This window comes from Anarhichas minor, unplaced genomic scaffold (genome assembly GCF_050575085.1).
Source record: "Anarhichas minor isolate MPS153535 unplaced genomic scaffold, ASM5057508v1 ptg000080l, whole genome shotgun sequence".
NCBI lineage: Eukaryota > Metazoa > Chordata > Actinopteri > Perciformes > Anarhichadidae > Anarhichas > Anarhichas minor.
Window position 1 is genome coordinate 67994 of NW_027466526.1, and position 19504 is coordinate 87497.

The 19504-nt window shown below is 41.7% G+C and overlaps 1 protein-coding gene across 11 annotated transcripts; it reads right to left on the minus strand.

Annotated features, from left to right (window-relative positions):
• Nucleotides 1-315: 315 nt before the first annotated feature.
• Nucleotides 316-17973, minus strand: LOC142938112 (F-actin-uncapping protein LRRC16A-like). 11 transcript variants are annotated; one of them, XR_012949522.1, is made up of 9 exons: nt 17048-17597; nt 10901-16671; nt 10371-10621; nt 9613-9753; nt 8117-8183; nt 7638-7864; nt 7445-7554; nt 6999-7285; nt 6758-6896 (listed from the first exon to the last, which is right to left on the minus strand). XR_012949522.1 is itself a non-coding variant. In XM_076081337.1 (6 exons), the coding sequence occupies exons 2-6, from the start codon at nt 6815-6817 to the stop codon at nt 2753-2755; spliced, it is 801 nt and encodes a 266-aa protein (XP_075937452.1). In that variant the 5' UTR covers nt 6818-6896; nt 6999-7140; the 3' UTR covers nt 316-2752. The 11 variants fall into 11 exon arrangements, 2 of the variants coding, with proteins under 2 accessions (XP_075937452.1, XP_075937451.1); XR_012949521.1 differs by having other exon boundaries at nt 10371-10964; nt 11572-16671; nt 17048-17596; XR_012949517.1 differs by having other exon boundaries at nt 10371-11449; nt 11572-16671; nt 17048-17596.
• Nucleotides 17974-19504: the final 1531 nt, after the last annotated feature.

A 19504-nucleotide genomic window follows, 5' to 3' on the forward strand; every position in this document is an offset into this window, starting at 1 on the left:
ATCAGACACTAGATTAACTACATACAGAAGGAACAGTGTTATTTCCGAGCCATGATTAGTGACAAAAAAACCAAAATCTCATCATAATCCTTCAAAGAGACATCCATAGACGTCACAGGAAAAGGTGCACCAGTAAGACTTTTGGCTGTGACTAAAATAACTCTTGCATGGTACAACAAAATACAAGTTGTGCCCTTTTCACACTGGGCATAAAGAGTGAGGTCTGGTGTACATTTAATGTTTAATGTTGGAGCACAGTTTGGCACACAACAACTAGATATAATGATATATATCATTGATATAATGAAGCATTAGTTGGATCTCACATTCAGGTATTTATTCAACAGAAATGAGACAGATTATCATGTTTATGACGTGCGACAAGTGTTTCTGTCATCCCTTTGTATGACTGCAAAGTTGATTGGATAAGGGTTTAAACAATATGCTTTGACAATATAGCATTCTATCCTTTCAATTTGGGTTATTTCCCTTGACTGACGTGAGGCGTCCATGTTTGTTTGTTTTTTAAGGAAAACTTTCAGAACAATTTTTCAGAGTTATTATTACAACTTGGATGTCGATGGTATTTGTAAGTTAACTGGTAATTATAGTAACCCCAATATGAGATGAATGCAGTATAATTTAATGCAAAGGCTAAATGTCTGTCCCAACCGCTTTTTCTAATATTAGTGAAACTGCATGTTTATAATTCAAAGCAAAAAATCCAACGCTAAGGGTACAATCTGTAGAGGTATTAGTTGACACACAATCTGAATTTTTTTAACCGTAACCAATTAATCAGATGAATGATTTTGAACATGATTTTAGAATCTGTATGCTGACTGTGTAGCAGTGTGAAAAGGGCATTTCTCGCTGTTAAAAGACAAAGATGAGGCCTGAGACCAATGTGTGTCGTCGTCGTCGTTGTTGTTGTGTAGCGTTCAGGTCCTGAAAACGCTACATACAGACTAGCCTACAGGTCCCTGTGGTCAAAATCCAGCTACCCTCTGTGCACTTTTCCTTCAGGCACTGTTTTCTCAATCGTTTTCTAACAAATGCCAACTCCTTATCATTTAAAGTTCAAAACTTGTCTTTGGACAGAATAAATTGAAAGTGAACTGAATTTGAAATCCCTGAAGGTCAAGTCTGAAGTGTTTGAAGGCTGGAGTTCCCTCAGTGTGCCGCTTTCACACAAAGATAAGACAAAATAGCTTCTGAAATTGAAAGCAAATGTCAGTGGTTTCCATGTTACCTTCAAGCAGATTATTATACACAACATTACATACATAACATTATAACATCCTGTTTTTGAGTAAGCTTTCATTGGACCATCGGCACACCAGGTAGTGCTACCAGAAGTGAGGAATTAATCTGTCTTTAAGAGCAATTCAGAGTATGTGTGACAGAGTTTAGCAATGATCTATATTCTCATTTGTTTTGACAAGTTCCAGCTAGACATAATGCTGTTTTCTTTTTCTTTACCATAAAGCACCACAGACATGTTTATGATGGGCCTCTGTATTGCTCTTTAATGACAGACACATACTCCTTTCCCCCACAAACAGCAGAAAAAAGACATCCGCAGTTTAAAGGTATCATGATACAGTAAATGTTTTTTTTTTTTTTTCTCACAGTGTCTAAACACAGAACAGTGTTAGTTAACAGTGCTGAAGCCGTATGGATTGGTGATCAGTGATGTTATAGTGCACCACAGTCCTCTCAAAGCAACACTTCATATGGTTACTCCAACTCTCCCACACAGAGACAAACAAGAGTTCAGACGGGATGTTTGATGTAGTCTCCTCTAAGGGACTTGTGGTTTTGCTGTTAGATAAGCTACATCAAATGTGTATTTCTGATTTATGGTGGGCTGAGATTCTCAGCTGAACCTGTATTTTCCTGAAAAAAAAAAAGATGAATTGCATAATGGATTCAGTCACCTCTGAAGTCCGGAGAAAAGTAACTTGCACATACTGATAATAGCATATAGAAAAATCTATACAAATATATAGAAGGAAACGAATGCCATTGGGTCCTGGTCTGGTTGTATGTTTGAGATCAAGTACAGTACAGTGATCCTGATATTATTGTTACATGTGTTTGGTCCCTGGGAGAAGAGCTATTAGACAAGGAAAGAGAATTTTTTTTTAATGTCCACTCATATTTTCACAGTCTCTCTCTCTCTCTCTGTCTTTTGCACAAAAAGTCTGCTGGTTCCTGGAAGCATCTTTTTTTTTTGTGGTTTACAAACGTCATTCAAGATTCAGTAGTCATTGGCTGAAGATGCTTGAAAACTTCAGGAACCGTTTCCTCAAACCCTGAAAAGGTTATTTTTTGAGAGACATGAGATTTTCACCTGACGGCAGAGAGTAGGAATGAAAAAAGGAGAAAAGGCCGTCTGTGAGGAGGAAGCTCTTAGGAGACTTAGCAGTTTGGTTTACTAGGTGACAAGTTGTGACTAAAAAAAGATTACAGAGGATATTACCCCAAGTGTTAATATCATTAGTTTTATCTTGTCATAGACAACCAAACTTGAATTTGAAACGGTGTATTGCATGACACTACAGCAGGTCTTCCTGCAAACCAAAGAGGATTTGTACTTTGCGGTCAGACAAAACCTACAGGTACAACCGCTAATATAAATGAAAACATATCAATTAATGATTATTGATTATAGTCCTCCTTTAGTTGCTTTTCTAAAAGGAAAACATGTGAGACTTGTCAACAGGTTTTTGCTGTGAATTTCTCTTACTCATATTAAAATAAAGTCTTTGTCTGCCTCCTCCCCAGAGTCTGAGGACTTTTTGCCCGCTGCCTTGTCCTTGTCTGGGTTTGGAGATTGGTCCTTGGTCTTGAAGGAGCCATGATCCTCAGAGTTGGTACGGAGACGGCTGGGTCGCTGAACAGAGTCCGACACAAACCCCGCCCTCACTAAAAAACAAGAGAGGGAGAAGATGAAAATGACAGCAAGTGTTGACAATGCTTAGAATAAGGGGAAGATAGGGGAAGAGAAAAGAAAGGTGAGGAAGAGAGGGAAATTGTTGAAACTACACATTTTGTTTAAATATATCTGATATTACGTATACTGCTACAGTTTCTTCATCAGAGGGTGACGACCGCATCGTACGTTGTTGTACGTTACAAGAGGTAGTGGAGCAGTCTTCTGTGCATGTGTAGAACGCAGGCATCGAGCACAGACAGAACAACTACGCATACGCAGCTCTTAGTGTCCGTTTTGGAGGATAACCGAGGCTTTACAGCAATAAGTGATGTAAAGCGCAACAATTCACCCTTATCTTTGCGAGCAATCTGCTGCCAAAAACGTCTTAGTAAATGTGCAAAGGAGTGCACGATTACAACTGTAGCAGAAACAATGGATTCTTAGATATACAGCACAAGTTGTAAACCTTTATTAAGGATATACAGATTGTTATCCCTTCGATTGACTGATAATCGTTTAAGAATATTTCCCTACTCTCTGCCCAAAGCATGCTGGGATAGAGTACTTAAAAGGGATTCTGCTCCACACTGCCACTTCACTATTCTTGATCGTCTTCTTCAACATGCAAAAGGAACTAAACATTCCCTTGTGTATACCGCCACCTAATGGCTCTCGATTGACTCTGTAATGATCTGCATCTGACGCATATGGTCATATATGTACAGTGCTTTCAGACAAGGGAGGACAATGTGCAAGTCTTTTTTTTTTTAAACGTTTCTTATAAAGCCCTGAATGCTTTCATGTCCTACATTTATTGTTCCAGCATCATTAAATCTCTAATAAGTAGGAGCAAAGGTTTTTTTCTGGTTAAAAAATGTGTTGTTGTCCAAGAATCCATCTGATGGCGCAGATGTTTTGACATTGCACTTTCTGCACTGAGCAAACAGAAACTACATCCTCTAGCTTTTAAGTCTCTGGAATTATTCAATATGCATATGGTTAAAACGCTGATTTTATTAAAGTTCTATTGATGATACAAAAAAAACAAAAAACTAAGCAGCCAGTGCTTTCAAAAGAAGTTGTCCTTTGCTTAAGAGCAGGAATTAAGCTCATCAACATGAATCAGATGTGTGTGCCTCTGACAGGGCCCAGAGGGCGTCACTGATAACGTTGAGTAAAGAAAATGAAGGGAGGAAGAGCAGAGAGAAGAAAGGGAGACCAAAGGAGAGGACATAATGTATAAAAACATCAGAGGGAAAGGAGCATAGACAGTCATAAATCACCAAGTTGCCGGGCTGCCTGTTACATAATACTGCTGTCACAACCTGACAGTGACATCAAACATCTATCAGTCTGTCTAGGCCCTAGATAATTCCTCTAGATTCAAGGGGAAATCTGCTCTGGCCAAAGGACAGGTTTCAGGTGAAGGAGAAAAAAAAAAGATACTCAGAGATTTTGACAGACAGATTTTGTGACCCACCATCCTGAGTGGTTTTGTTCGTAGAGCCTCCTGACTGCAGACTGTTCTGGCCCTCTTTGTCTTTCTCTGACACCGTCCTCTTCAGCGTTGGAGGAAGAACTGTGGCTTTAGGAGACACGCCACCACTGTTTGGGGAATCTGAGCTCTCATCTGTCAGGAAAAACATATTATCAGCTTATAACAAATATGGTCTCATCCGTCAAACAATCTGACAGGAAGATTAACAACTGAACCACTGCAGCAACAATCCTCTCAGTAATGTGGACATAAACAGTGTGGTAATCAGATCCAATGCTTGTACCTATGCTCCTGCTGGTGCTGCTGGTCCTTGGCTTATGTGGGATGGAGGGTCGGGCAGCCAGGGCAGGCTTCGCTCCCTGTGGCACCGGTGGTTTGGGACTTACTGGCCCCCCAGGAGAACTCGAGGAGGACGTAGCCCTGAGACGAGAGGCCTTGTCAGGCTTCGTCTCGCCACGAGGAGGTGCCTTGTCAGGCTTCGTCTCGCCACGAGGAGGGGTCTTCTCTGGAGAACCAGTCGGAGGATCTGATTTATTAATTGAGCCACTGGGAGAGCGGCTTTCTGAGACGATGGGCTGGGGCTTGGCTGCTGGCACATGCATAAAAATAAATTAAAATCATGCACACAATGATTTTCATGTACCATATGGGTATGAAACCAGACACTAAAACAGGAACGTGATCCACTAATAATCCACTAAAACCAGCTGCAGGTCTGCTTGAGTCACTAACTGTTGAGTTAAAAGTTTTGTTTTCTTCCTATGTTTATCTCAACAGAAAAAAACTCTCACCTGTTGCATTGCTGTCAGGTCTGTCGGGGCTGGAAGACTAGAGGAGACACAAGGACAAAATATTGTATTACGATATTCACGAGTGTAGAACGTTCTTGTTTTGATTCAGTGCAGTGGTGAAGTGATTATACAAACTGAACAGGCAAGTGTCAGCAAGACATCTTAAAGTCTCTTGAAGGTCTTTAGTATCATCAGATTATCTTTACTCTGCAATAATGCCCCCCCCCCCCAAAAAATCCCTTGCATTAAAAAAAGCCCTCTCCTTCTCAAAGTCCTGGGCTGAATTTCAGTCCCAGTAGTGACCATCTTTTTGAGTCTGGTATATTTTACACTTTGCAGTCAGTTTTATATACAGTATATTTGGAGTTTCAAGCTTTTATTGTTGACTGTACGTGTAAAGCAAAGCAACATTCAAACAGGAGGTGGCGCCTTTGTGTTAGAAAATGCCCACACACCCAAGCTCTGTATTAAGTAGTCTCCTGAATAGGTCTCTCCATTACACCTGTATACACACACACACACACACACACACACACACACACACACACACACACACACACACACACACACACACACACACACACACACACACACACACACACACACACACACACACACACACACACACACACACACACACACACACACACACACACACACACACACACACACACACACACACACACACACACACACACACACACACTTCTCGCTTGTCTTCAGCACTGAACACTTAGAGCACTTTGTCCCCAAAACTAAAATATTTAAAGAAGCATCCCTCTATATCTCACTGCCATACCACTTTACTTTTGAAGTTTATCTTTTACTGTCATGTTATTTTGACATTCATTTTACAGAATTGGCTTAAAATAGACTATTTCATTTTTTTATTATTAAATAAATAAATGGAGCATTACTAAAACACCCCTTTTTTTCTACAGGTGGAAGGCTTAACTTGAGTTCAAAGATAATCACTTTTGAATCTCTTGCAAAACTGAGCTTGAATTCTTTCATTAACTTAATTTGATCATATTACAGTAGGGTTTCTCCTTTTTATTGCAGTTTATTAGTGTCACTCTCTTTCTTGTTGACTTTCTTTTGTGCCGTGTTTGTTTTTGCGATGGTTTGCAAAAGTGAAAGGAAGAGCACCACTATCATCTCTTCCATGTTGAAGACAGCTCCAAAAGAAGCAGGTAATTCAACCTTGAGTTGAGTTTTTTTATCAACTACATTTTGCAACTACAACCTCACTTTGTAACTGCCTTGCAAGTTACGACCCAAAACAGATGTTGCAGGATAAGGATATTCTGTGTTTGATTATGGGGGGCATATTCATCTTGTCCTATGAAATTAAAATCAGGCACAAGACATTTGCCACATGGTGGCGTCTCCCATCAGTACCTTACTTTTCCCTTATTCTTGTATCTTTTGCTTTTTGAAATCACACCGCCTCACCTTGTGTGCTCTCCTCTCCTGCTTGGCCTTCATCTCTGCGAGGAGGCCGCTGCCCATCATTTGCAACCCTTGGTACCGCCGGCCTCCCTGAGGGCTGCCCCTGCCGTCCGAACACTCCCAGGGCTCGTCCATGGAGTCTGGCGTCCTCAGCTCCTCCGAGCGGTCTGAGCTGCTGCTGTAGTCTGTGTGCTGGGAGCGGCTGGAGGCGTCTCTGCAGGAGGGACAGGAATTATTAGGGTATCAGGGGCCGACTGGTACATTCAGAGGTACTGTGAAATCTGTTGTTCTATAACAAGAAAATATTCATCTGTACCTGGACTTTGGCTCAGGTGCTGGCCTTTGGTGAAGAGGGCTCCTCAGGGATGGAAGCCGCCGTCGAGGCTACAGTGGCTGAGGATGTACCTGAAGCTGGATTGGTCGCCTGGTTTTTCTCTGACTTACCCGAAACTGGGGGGGGGGGGGGGGGGGGTCGTCTGATTTTTTTCTGATTTGTCCAATTTATCTGCTTTTTCGGATTTGGTGGAACGTTTGATGAGGTTGAGGAATCCTCCTTTACTCTTCTTCTTCTCTCCATCATGAGATTCTGAACTCTTGGAACGTCTGAGAGGAGACAGAACGAGAGACAAAAAAGTATTAAATAATTAATACATAATAGTAAAATATAAATATTAGAAGCAAGTATAGTTGAATACATCTATACTGGAATACATATTCAGACAGTCCTTCATGACAAAACTCTAAATGAAGCATGATCCTCACTTGGAGTCCATCCTGGTGACTTTTGTGGAGAAGAACTCGTCCACACCCTCGTCCACCCTTCCCATTAGGCCGTTCTGCTCCCCATCCTGAGATGGAGCACTGTTGATTTGCTGAAAGAGGAAGTTGAAGGATCTGGTACCATGTCTGGAAATGAACTTTAAAAATCCATACAAAGCAGCTGAGCTTTACTCACAGGTATTTTGCTGGAGTGCTTTTTCTTGTTCCTTCGTGGTCGCAGTTTGGTGAAGTGCTGCAGCTTTTTTTCCTCCTCGGACGGCAGCTCCACCATCCCTCCTGGCGGTCGGTGCTCCAGTTTTGGCAGGACCTGAGATGGAGTAGGTGGAGTTTGAGATGAAGTTGATGCTTCGTCCACATGGATAGGGACGTCTTCCAGGGCCTTGTCCAGGTCAAACGCCATCTCTGTGGATTAGACGGTCATTAGAAGGTTCATTGTAGATACACATTGAATATTCAAGAGTACTTCCTTCCACGTGTCATCAGGTAGCACAAGATTGAGGAATTATTTGAAAGACCAAAGGCAGAATGATTAAAACCAGCCACCCTGATCCATCCGCTTTTTATATTATCAAGCAGAAAGATAATGTACTATTTGATTCTAATACAGCTAAATGTCACGACATATAAATAAAAAAAATATAATATACTGCTTACCAAAGGCACGAGACACTGGCCGAAGCATTCTGCTGTGGATGCTCTTCCTCTTGGATTTTGGAGTCATCTGAAAGAGGCGCACAGAATCAAATAAAATTTCTGGTAATTGTTAACAAATTGTCCAAGTCATTTCTATCACTCAAGACCAGTAGAGCTTTTAGTACTGTCAAACATCATGAAATTGATCAGCTAACTCTGTGGCTATTTGGGATTCTGTCCACATCTTATTTTAACTACACTAGATTTCATAGTTTGTACTAAGACCAGACATCATCATGTAATTATTAACAAATTATAGAGTTACTTATTATGTTTTTTTAGACGGTACTTATTATGATGTTGCATATTATATTGTGCTGTGATCCACATTTACAAGGTGGTGATGACGCACATAGTGCATTGAGTGGAGAGAAACAGTGCAATGTGGCTGGATGCATAACAAAAAAGTTAATTTTCAAATATCAGTATTCAACTATGTTAAATAATTTGGAGAGTGAGTGAGGAAGTAATAGATAAATGCGTCCTACGATACTCGTAGTGTAGCTTTTCTACACCATCTTTAAAATACATCACCAGGATTAAATATTAAAATACGTGAGGCTCTTTGTGTTGTAGCACAGAGAAATGTGAAGCAAGCCGGCGCAGCAACGACAGACAGAAAAGGAAAAGAGCAGCGTGAGCAGAAAGTGAATTGAAAAGAGAGTTTAGAGGGACAGTCGAGAATTACTTACACTGGTGCAGCACAAAATCTCCATGGAGCAAAGGTGGAAAGAGAAGGAAGAACAGAGGAAAAGAAGATTGAAGAGGAAGAAAGACAACACATAGTAAAGCCTAGTGAAGACAAAAGAAAGATAGCTGGTGTTCTTGTAAAAGTAGAGGTGAATAGGACAGAGAGGGATATAAGATGAAAAGAGGGGCAAGACACCAGAGAAACAGACAGGACCAGAGACCGAAGAACATGCAGCTTCCTGTTGACTGCAGCCTGCATTTACTGTACATCCCAACTCACACACATTATTACATCAACACAAAAATCAACAAAACAAACGTGGTGAAAAGCAACCGTTCCAAGGGTTGACTACATTTGAAAGAGTGGTAGGTGATGAGGAAACAATAAGACTCAGGTACGTCTCCACACACACACATATCTGCCCTCATAGAGTACAAATGAACCAACCTGAAATGCCAACTATAAAAGCAAAACAGGTTTTTAGCATTTTGCAAAAAGTTCTGTTCTGATATTTACTGAACATCGAGACAATTCTTTAAATTAATAGTAAATTCTATCCTCAATTGTCTTTGGCAAATGTAGAGTAGCCAAGGTCTATTTTTTTCCAGTAGAGGGTGGTATTAGGTTGTAGTTTGCGTCATACAACTAAATCGAACATTTAATTAATAAATGTAATTTGAGTCGCATGAAAAACACGAGGTGCCTAGATAATAATACATGAAATAAATCACGGACAGTTAAAACACACGGTTCCACCCACGCCTACCATGCATGTCTCTAGATCCTCCAGCCTCTCAGCCTCCAGTATCTCGGTCGATGCTCTTTTAGGAATCTTTTCCTCCGGGACGTCCAGATCCACAGACTCCTGCTGCACCAAGGGGCGACCTCGCCGCACCAGGTGGTCTGCCTGGTAGGAGGAGAGGAAACCGGGAGCAGAGGTGAAGATGTGGATATAATTGGCAAGAATGGTAACGGAGAGATAAGGAGAGGTAAGATGGAATGTGAGGAATTGACAGAAATGGAGGATAAAAAACAGATATAAATGAGTTTCAGAGAGATTTACATATGTTACAGCAATTTAGAGGGCAAGTTATCAGCCATTGTTAATGAATCAATGAGCCAGTTGAGAGCTTTGTTGACTTTAATCTTACCAGAGTAAGTTGTGAAGTGGAAAGAGCCTCCAGAATCTCACGTGGTTGACACCCACTGGTCTCAAACCACATCCCAAATAATGTCATTTTGTATCCCTTTTAAACAGCATGTTGGGAACCTGTTAAAACTGTGTTTGCTCTAAAAACACATTTCACATGATGACATCCGTCACTATAATCACATGTTTTAAAGAAATGGACTTACGTTTATGGTTTTAATATTGCTTCAGCACCCCCTGCTGGTTTAAATTAGTAAATTATGTGATTGTGGCATTATAAATATCTGAGAAAAATTGCTGACATCAGGTATTACTTTTATTGTCCTTGCCCCGAATTTTTATCATTCAAATCTTACTGGAAAAATGTATTTTACCACTTTGATTGTTTCACGGATGTCAAGGTCAGCACAGTCCTTAATATCTATTATGGCTTCTTCTGGGGATCCACCAAAGAGCACATGCAGGATAGCTGGGCTGAGTCCTCCAAGGCATGGCCCATTATGGAGGAATGAATGACCAAGCATTCGGCCAGCAGCAACAAAGAAGTCACTCTCCAAAAGGTAATGCCAAGTGGAGGGAATCAGATGATCTTGTTCCCCCTCAAAAAGAAGAGTTCCTCCTGGTACTTCAATTAAAAGAGAAAAGTGAAAGAACATTGATAGTGCAGAATGTAAAGGACATAGACATTCAAACTTTCATACAGAATTAGTAAGGAAATATCAATCAGCCACTGAATACTTTGGGTGATCCTGTAGAAACCTACAGGGCCACAGCAGCTGCGTCACATTTGTTTGTTTTTTTAAGGTTTTAGGTATTTTCTACAAACCAAACACAGAGCCTGATAGCTGACAACCAGCCGTCAGCCAAAGTGAATATTCACTTAAAAGTCATCTCAAAACCATACTGAAGTTTGGACATGATGCTTGCAAAGAAATGGCGAGTCACGTCATCACCAATTGCTGGATCTCCTGAAAAAGCAAAATACACAGTACAGACATCAGTTAAATGAATAGATGATCATTTTTTACCTTTAGTTTTGCGTGTGTAACCAATTTACCCTCGAGTGTGCATGTCAAGGGGCAAGCCCACTCAACATTAGCCATCTTATAAAAAGAAAGGACTGTCCTCTGCACTGTCTCCAAGATCCATGGTAAGATATAATGATTTTCTAGTTGCATGCTGGCTTAAAATGTCTTCTTTGAATCTCTTTGCTGCTTCACTGGGATTTGAAAGAATTTTCCAATCTAAAAATAGTTTTTAAATTATTCCAATTAATACTGGATGAGTTGATATGTAGAGAGCAACAATTTATTGGAATAAATGATGTAACACACCATTTGGCGACTTCGTGTTGTTCCAGAGATTTTGAGCAACTCAAATCCTCCCCCTTGTCTGAGTTTTGGATATGCCTCTAAAATAAATTCTCTAAAGTCATCTGGATCAGTACGACTACCTGAAAATAGAAGATAATAATACAAACAATCGATCTAACTTGAAATATAATAACGTTTAATGTTTTTGAAAGGTAACTTGATTCAAGAAAAATACGTCTGTCCATCATGATGCCTGACTTACCTCGGAATGCAAGACGTTTTTCCCCTAGTCCTGCAGCAGCAAGTCCATCTCTGGCTTATCGGTTTGTCCTCAATACAACAGAAAGAGTGAGTGTACGAATGAAGTCGTGCAGGCGCAGCAACAGTTCGCCTCCTTCTCCCTCTAATGCAGGGGTCACCAACCTTTTTGAAACTGAGAGCTACTTCAAGGGTACTGAGTAGTACTGAGTAGTACGAAGGGCTACCCGCGTTCAAACCTCTAGTCTGGGCCTTTTCGGTCGGATTGTGTTGCCTCGCCTCTACCCCCGCCACCCCTGAGTTGTTGCCCCGCGGCCTGTTCCGAGGATTTACGGACCTGACGACGGGGTGCGCTCGCAGCTCGCGTCTGGCACCAACGGGATGCGCCCGCCATTCAGAACCTGAAAACCTAGTGTGGTCCGCCAGCCTCGTCCCGGCTGTCCGCCGTGCGCCTCCGGGTACCCAACTCTTAACTCTCTGCAAGCGTTTTTGATTAAAAAAAGAACAACAACTACAATTTTAGACGGAGCTCCATAATGACTAGTGCTATTTTTAGAACATGTCTTGCGGGCGACTCACTTGGTCCCTGCGGGCGACAGGGTGCCCGCGGGCACCGTGTTGGCTACCTCTGCTCTAATGTATGGACCAGACGGTCTAGAAACCTCGGCTAGAATCAAGTGAAGAGGATAAGCTATAATCAGAGAATAAGGACGTTGCAGAAGACGCATGTTGGCTAACGATATCATCGCACAATTTACAGGAATGCGATCTGACGCACAGCATGAATAAATAAATCACTCATCACCGGCGATAGTAATTTAGTCTACACAAGGGATTTAGCATGGAAAACATCCCGCAGCGGGTCTGCCAGCGGCCGCCCGGTCTCCGAATGGCCACAGCTGGCGCATAGAATGACTCAAGATTCTCAAGATGAAAGGCAAAACAGACTCTAGAACGGCATGACGTCACAAAGAGATGAAAGGCACAATCATTTGTCCAGATCAAAGGCAAAGAAACTATAAAGCCTACCTACCCCAGACTTTGTCCACAGTTATTGAGAACTTTCAAGACACACAGTACAGCTATTTATTCCTTCCTTATTTGAATAAATAAATATGAATCCGGCACAAATTAATCAATTTAGGGAGCGTCAAATGTTGAATCAGCAGGTCCGAATTAATAACCTTGAGCAGCAGCTAAAGGTAGCTAAGGATGACAATGATGTTAAGTCGGCCCAAATCAATGACCTTGAGCAGGAGCTAAAGGTAGCTAAGGATGACAATGATGTTAAGTCGGCCCAAATCAATGACCTTGCGCAGCAGCTAAAGGTAGCTAAGGATGACAATGATGTTAAGTCGGCCCAAATCAATGACCTTGCGCAGCAGCTAAAAAGAGCTAAGCAGGGAGCTAAGGATGACAATAATGTCAAGTCGGCCAAAATCAATGACCTTGAGCAGCAGCTAAAGAGAGCTAAGCAGGGAGCTAAGGATGACAATGATGTCAAGTCGGCCAAAATCAATGACCTTGAGCAGCAGCTAAAGAGAGCTAAGCAGGGAGCTAAGGATGACAATTATGTCAAGTCGGCCAAAATCAATGACCTTCAGCAGCAGCTAAAGAGAGCTAAGCAGGGAGCTAAGGTTGACAATGATGTCAAGTCGGTCAAAATCAATGGCCTTGTGCAGCAGCTAAAGAGGGCTAAGCAGGGAGCTAAGGATGACAATGATGTCAAGTCGGCCAAAATCAATGACCTTGAGCAGCAGCTAAAGAGAGCTAAGGTTGACAATGATGTCAAGTCGGCCAAAATCAATGGCCTTGAGCAGCAGCTAAAGAGAGCTAAGGTTGACAATGATGTCGAGTCGGTCAAAATCAATGGCCTTGTGCAGCAGCTAAAGACAGCTAAGCAGGGAGCTGAGGATGACAATGATGTCAAGTCGGCCCAAATCAATGAGCTTGTGCAGCAGCTAAAGAGAGCTAAGGTTGACAATGATGTCAAGTCGGCCCAAATCAATGAGCTTGTGCAGCAGCTAAAGAGAGCTCAGCAGGGAGCTAGGCTTGACAATAATGTCAAGTCGGCCCAAATGAATAAACGTGGGCAGTTTCTAAAGTGGTCTAAACATGACAATGATGTCAAGTCGGCCCAAATCAATGGCCTTGAACCGGAGCTAAAGGGAGCTAAGGATGACAATGATGTCAAGTCGGCCCAAATCAATGACCTTGAACAGGAGCTAAAGTGGTCTAAGCGTGACAATGATGTCAAGTCGGCCAAAATCAATGTCCTTGAGCAGGAGCTAAAGGTGGGTAGGCATGACAATAGTGTCAAGTCGGCCCAAATCTATGGCCTTTCGCAGCAGCTAAATACAGCTAGGCAGGAAGCTGATGACAATGATGTCAAGTCGGCCAAAATCAATGACCTTGAGCAGCAGCTAAAGAGAGCTAAGCAGGGAGCTAAGGATGACAATGATGTTAAGTCGGCCCAAATTAATAACCTTGAGCAGGAGCTAAAGTGAGCTAAGCAGGGAGCTAAGAATGACAATGATGTCAAGTCGGCCCAAATCAATGACCTTGTGCAGCAGCTAAAGAGAGCTCAGCAGGGAGCTAAGGATGACAATGATGTTAAGTCGGCCCAAATTAATAACCTTGAGCAGGAGCTAAAGTGAGCTAAGCAGGGAGCTAAGGATGACAATGATGTTAAGTCGGCCCAAATTAATAACCTTGAGCAGGAGCTAAAGTGGTCTAAGCATGACAATGATGTCAAGTCTGAAGAGAGCCTCTTGCCGGCTCCAGCTGCTGAGACTCGGACCACACAGTGGTTTCGCTGTGCCAAAGGTATACTGAAAGCAGGATTGTTTGTTGGCATCGCTGTCGTTGGAGTGGGAATAGTGAGCACTTTAATGGGTCAGACTGGAGTGTGCAACCTGTCAAGGCCCATATGATGATTAGCACAAAGATAACATGTTGTGAGTGTGATGCCCACCAATGTGTTGTCACATTGTTATGCATTTTGTTTTCATGCACAGCCAATATGTTATAAAGTGAGCACACTTGTTTATTCCAGCAATAGTTTTATAAGTGACTGACCTAGTGGGAACAATGATGTTGCCACTAAAGCCACTAGAAGACACTGTACTCCAGAGAAAGCTAGCACGACGTGAAGAGCGAAGCAGGATGTGAAATCCTTCTTTTCAAGTGACCAAGCGTTCAGGAGAGAACTGCAAGGCTAATAATGTTTAGCATTTTAAGACCATCCTACAGTTATAGATTCTGTTATCCTTCAAGTTCGAGACTTTCTATCCATCTTTAACTTTTTATCTCATAACTTTCTGTCTCATAACTTTGACTTTCTATCTGATAATTTCGACTTTCTATCTCATAACGTTGTACCTCCCCTAGGCCACTGCATAGCCTGGGGTAGCTTGACTTTAGGGTCGCCATGTCTATGCTGTCAACACGAATGAGTAAGGGCCACTATGGCTGGCAACAATGGCATGCGCAGGTTTTTGACCACATAGACCTTTGCCATGGTTTGCTTGGCTCCTATCCTCAGCAGCAGTCTAGTGAACCCCAACACATCTAGAGGAATCCGTCCTGGACCAAGTAAAGGCTTCTCTGCCTTCTGGAGCACAGTCTGCTGTGCATTGGAAAGAATGCTCTTAAAACAGACTGTTTTAAAACAGTGACATCCGCTCCGGTGTCAAGTTTGAAAGTGAAAGTTTTGTCCTTAACGTCTATATCAACAGTCCATGGATCAGCATCAGATGTCACAGAGCTGAGAAAGAAACTCTCCTCCTCTTCCTCAAGACCAAGCACGGCTTTACCAGCAAGGCACACACGCTGGTAGTGACCTTTTATTCCCACAGGAACGGCACTCTGCATCCTTAGCAGGGCACTCGTTTTCAGGGTGGGGCATACCACCACATCTGTAACACTGGGAGCTCTTTGGACTTGTACTCTGAGAGCTGTGTGGCTTTGCGACATTACTTTTGAATTTGCCGAATTTAGGCTTTTCCTTTAGCTGTCTGCCTATTATCTGATATAATCAATGTGTTGTAATTTCATTGAATGTGTTGTAATTCTGTTATGACATCTATTGCACTTATGTCCATCATGGGAGAGGGATCCCTCCTCTGTTGCTCTCCCACAGGCCTCTTCCTTTTTTTACCCCGTTAAAGGTTTTTTTTGGGAGAGTTTTTCCTGTTCCGATGTGAGGGTTCCGGGACAAGAGGATGTCAAATGTGTACATATTGTAAAGCCCTCTGAGGCAAATTTGTAATTTGTGATTTTGGGCTATACAACAATTAATTGAATTGAATTGAATATCCATCTGTTTTCTCCAATTACAGGCTCTACCAACAACCATCACTGCTGCTGCCTCCACCTGCAGATCCTCGCAGACACCTGCCGCCTGAACCTTCACCTGCAGCCATCAACCTCGGCCTCCACCTGAAGACGCTACCAGATGACTCTAGCTCCACCTGAAGCCTCCTCCATCAACCTGCACTGCTGCCTCCTCTCCTATTGCCATGTGAAGACCATAGAGGAACAGCAAGGACCAGAGACACACTCGTAAATATCACCTCTCAGATAACAAACAGGAACATAGCTGTGTCATAATAACATGTCTGGGCTGAAGAAGTAAAGCTGCCTTTCTGTTTACATCCTTCTTCTCCTCACAGCTATTTCCACACATTGACTGACTGTGATGCTGAACTTCATGGACCAGAGAGCGCTCTTCTTCCTCCTCAACTCAAGGTAGAGTTGATCAGCCAGATGTTCAGCAGTGTGAGATATTTGGTAGTGTCTCAGTGTGCAGCTGTGCTTCTTCAGCTCATCTGATTTTTTTTAATGGAGGGTTGGTGATGCGTGTTATTTCAATACAACACATGTTCTTTGTGGTTTCCTCCAGACCCTGTTGGACTTCACATCCAGATCCACAAGGAGCTGATAGAGAGCCGACGAGGACGATCCCTTCTACCAGAGCTGTGTACCAGAGATGCTTTGTCCTCCTCCACATCCTGCACATTCGCCACCGACTCCTGCTGCTCCTCTCCCAAACTGAGAGCGCCCCTCCCTGTCTCAGTTCCACCACCGCCAGATTAGTGGAAGTCTGAAAGATGCAGAGACGGCCAGTTAGCTCGCTCTGTTACTGTGCACGTGTAAACCTTTTCACTGTTGCTCAATAAATGTCCATCATTCTCTGCAGTCATCAGATCAGTCGTTTGTGTCCACAAGAGTTAACATAAACAGACACGTTCATATTAGAGATCATAGTCAGTTTTTTTTATGTTTTTACTTCAGTTTACCAGCAGATATTTTTACTTTATTTTTACTTTCTGATAAATGAGTTGATACAAATTATTTATTGGTTAAAAATGCTTACGTTTATCACTGTAAAATAATAAATGTCTTTCATATATGAAATTCATGTCTTTAATGCTTTATAAGCACAATCATAACACATTATAATGTATGTGCCGTCTTACCACCTAATAACCTCAGGATGGCGCCACAGCTACGGTTATTTGTTTCTAGGTGTGTAACATCACGTATTCGTATTAAACCGTTCGGTACGAGGCTTATAAACCGAACAATAATACTAGTGCATTTGGAAAATGCAGAAGTAAATATAAAGATTTCGGTGGAGACACCGGTCTGTCTGTCTGTTTAGTTTCCGGGTCAGCGCCTGACCCCGGAAGCAAAACAAAACACAGCTGAGGCACGTATGTTCTGCGAGGCTATGCTAAACTAGCTTAGTAAGGAAAACAACACGCACAAACTCACGCCACATTCTCCCCGCAGCGTTTAGGCAGCTGTTCCCAACTGATTCAAACAGGGCTAAGCAATCGCCACACAATCCCCATTTCTCCAGACCATCATTCTTGTTTGTAAAAGAAAACAGCCCAAACAGATTCAATTGTCCGGACCCTAAACCCACGCAGGACGGTATGCTTCGTAATTAACGGACAATGCATATGGTCAAAATCTATGTAATTACCACAATGACAAGAGCGAACTCACAAGAACCAGTCACATATATTTACAACAAAACGTGACAAAACAATCCAGCAACGCTCACACTAAAGAGCAAGGGCCATTCAAATATTATTTACATCAGGGAACACTATCCATAAACGACACGATAGGCAAAATTAACACACTGCAGATGTAAAGAAAACAAAAGCAGTTTCACTTACCAAACGCTGTTCTATTTGTCCAGACAATCGTGGTCCTCCAGAAATCGGATGAGAAGAGCAGCAATGTCATCGGCTCTCTTGTTGCCGGGTAACATAAAGCCTTATAACAAGGCGTACTATAGGATCATCTCATCACTGGTAATCAAGGCATCACATGTATCACCTGCATTAACGTGTCACCTTTTTTTCTGGCTGGTTTCAGTGAAGTTTCTTCATGTGTGAGTCCACAAAGATTTGAGACTTGAGATAAATCCTCATATGTTAAGTTCAACTTTTACTATTTAGTTTGGATACAACTTGTTGTATTTCTTATTTCAATCACAAGATGGTGCCATCATATTTAAAGCACACACAGGTGACAAGCAGGTGATACATGGTTTGATCACCAGTGATGTGATTATATTATAGGATGCCTTGTTATGTGTGAACATGTTTTTGGAAATGTATAAAAAGTTGTTTGTAACTTAGACTTCTTCCTTCTGACTTCGTAAAAACCACTCCTCCTCTGTGTGTGTGTGTGTGTGTGTGTGTGTGTGTGTGTGTGTGAGAGAGAGGAAGAGAGAGACTGTACTGTAGCATTGTATTTGCAATCTGGTGGCTGTATTGTTGCAGTGCAAGTCAAAAGTTGCAAAGAAAGACAATACAGAGATTTTAAAGCCTGTCAAATTATTTTAATCAATATTAATATTTGCACAAATAAATGTCCAACACCAGCAGAATGACTTAGTGGATCTTATTGATCCATGACAAAATGGAACAAATAACCTATCAACACTGACAATGAGCAAACATGTCATTTGTTTGTGTGTTTTATTTTTCCAGCTCAGGGAAAATGTTCCATTGTTTTGCATAATTTCCTTTTTTTGAATAATGATGAAAGTAGCATTGAATTGATTACATGTAATAACAAATTAATACATACAAAGAATTAATTTCTACATTTATGAACACAATGTACAAGAAGAAAAACAACAAAGGATCAAGACATCACCGGCCACTGTTTTTTATTCCAAATAAGTTAAAAACAAACCCCTAGTATAGTAGTGTACTTAGTACCAAAACAACGTAGGTTTTGCTGAGTTCACATAGGCGTGTGTATGTGTCACAGTGTGTATATTACATGTGCGTATATTACACATTCATATCTACACACGTACACTCCTACATGTATGAAAGCACATATATACATACAGTACAACTCACAGCCACATCATGCAGTCTCACACATGTAGACTCAGGAGTCAAGACTCAGTGTTACTGGTTATCTTCACTTTCTCCACTCCGTGCACCAACAGTCTTTCACACAACTTGACAGAAACACAGCCAGCTGCTTCTGAAATACGAAACAGAAAACAAAAACAGAGAGAGGAGGTGTCCATATGATTTCCTTCCATCAGGATATGGCATATTTCAAACTAAAAGTAATGTTTCAGTTTTGGGACTTTGACTGTAAATCAAAGCAGTTGTTGACATCAGACACTAGATTAACTACATACAGAAGGAACAGTGTTATTTCCGAGCCATGATTAGTGACAAAAAAACCAAAATCTCATCATAATCCTTCAAAGAGACATCCATAGACGTCACAGGAAAAGGTGCACCAGTAAGACTTTTGGCTGTGACTAAAATAACTCTTGCATGGTACAACAAAATACAAGTTGTGCCCTTTTCACACTGGGCATAAAGAGTGAGGTCTGGTGTACATTTAATGTTTAATGTTGGAGCACAGTTTGGCACACAACAACT

Bases quoted from the DNA above. Each gene is read 5' to 3' on its own strand.
- LOC142938112 (XM_076081336.1), bottom strand. From the start codon at position 6,817: ATGGACGAGCCCTGGGAGTGTTCGGACGGCAGGGGCAGCCCTCAGGGA. The intron at 5,029-5,230 runs GTGAGAGTTTTT...TGCATGTGCCAG, and splicing joins ACCTGACAGCAATGCAACAG to CAGCCAAGCCCCAGCCCATC. The intron at 4,572-4,722 runs GTACAAGCATTG...TTTTCCTGACAG, and splicing joins CAGCACCAGCAGGAGCATAG to ATGAGAGCTCAGATTCCCCA.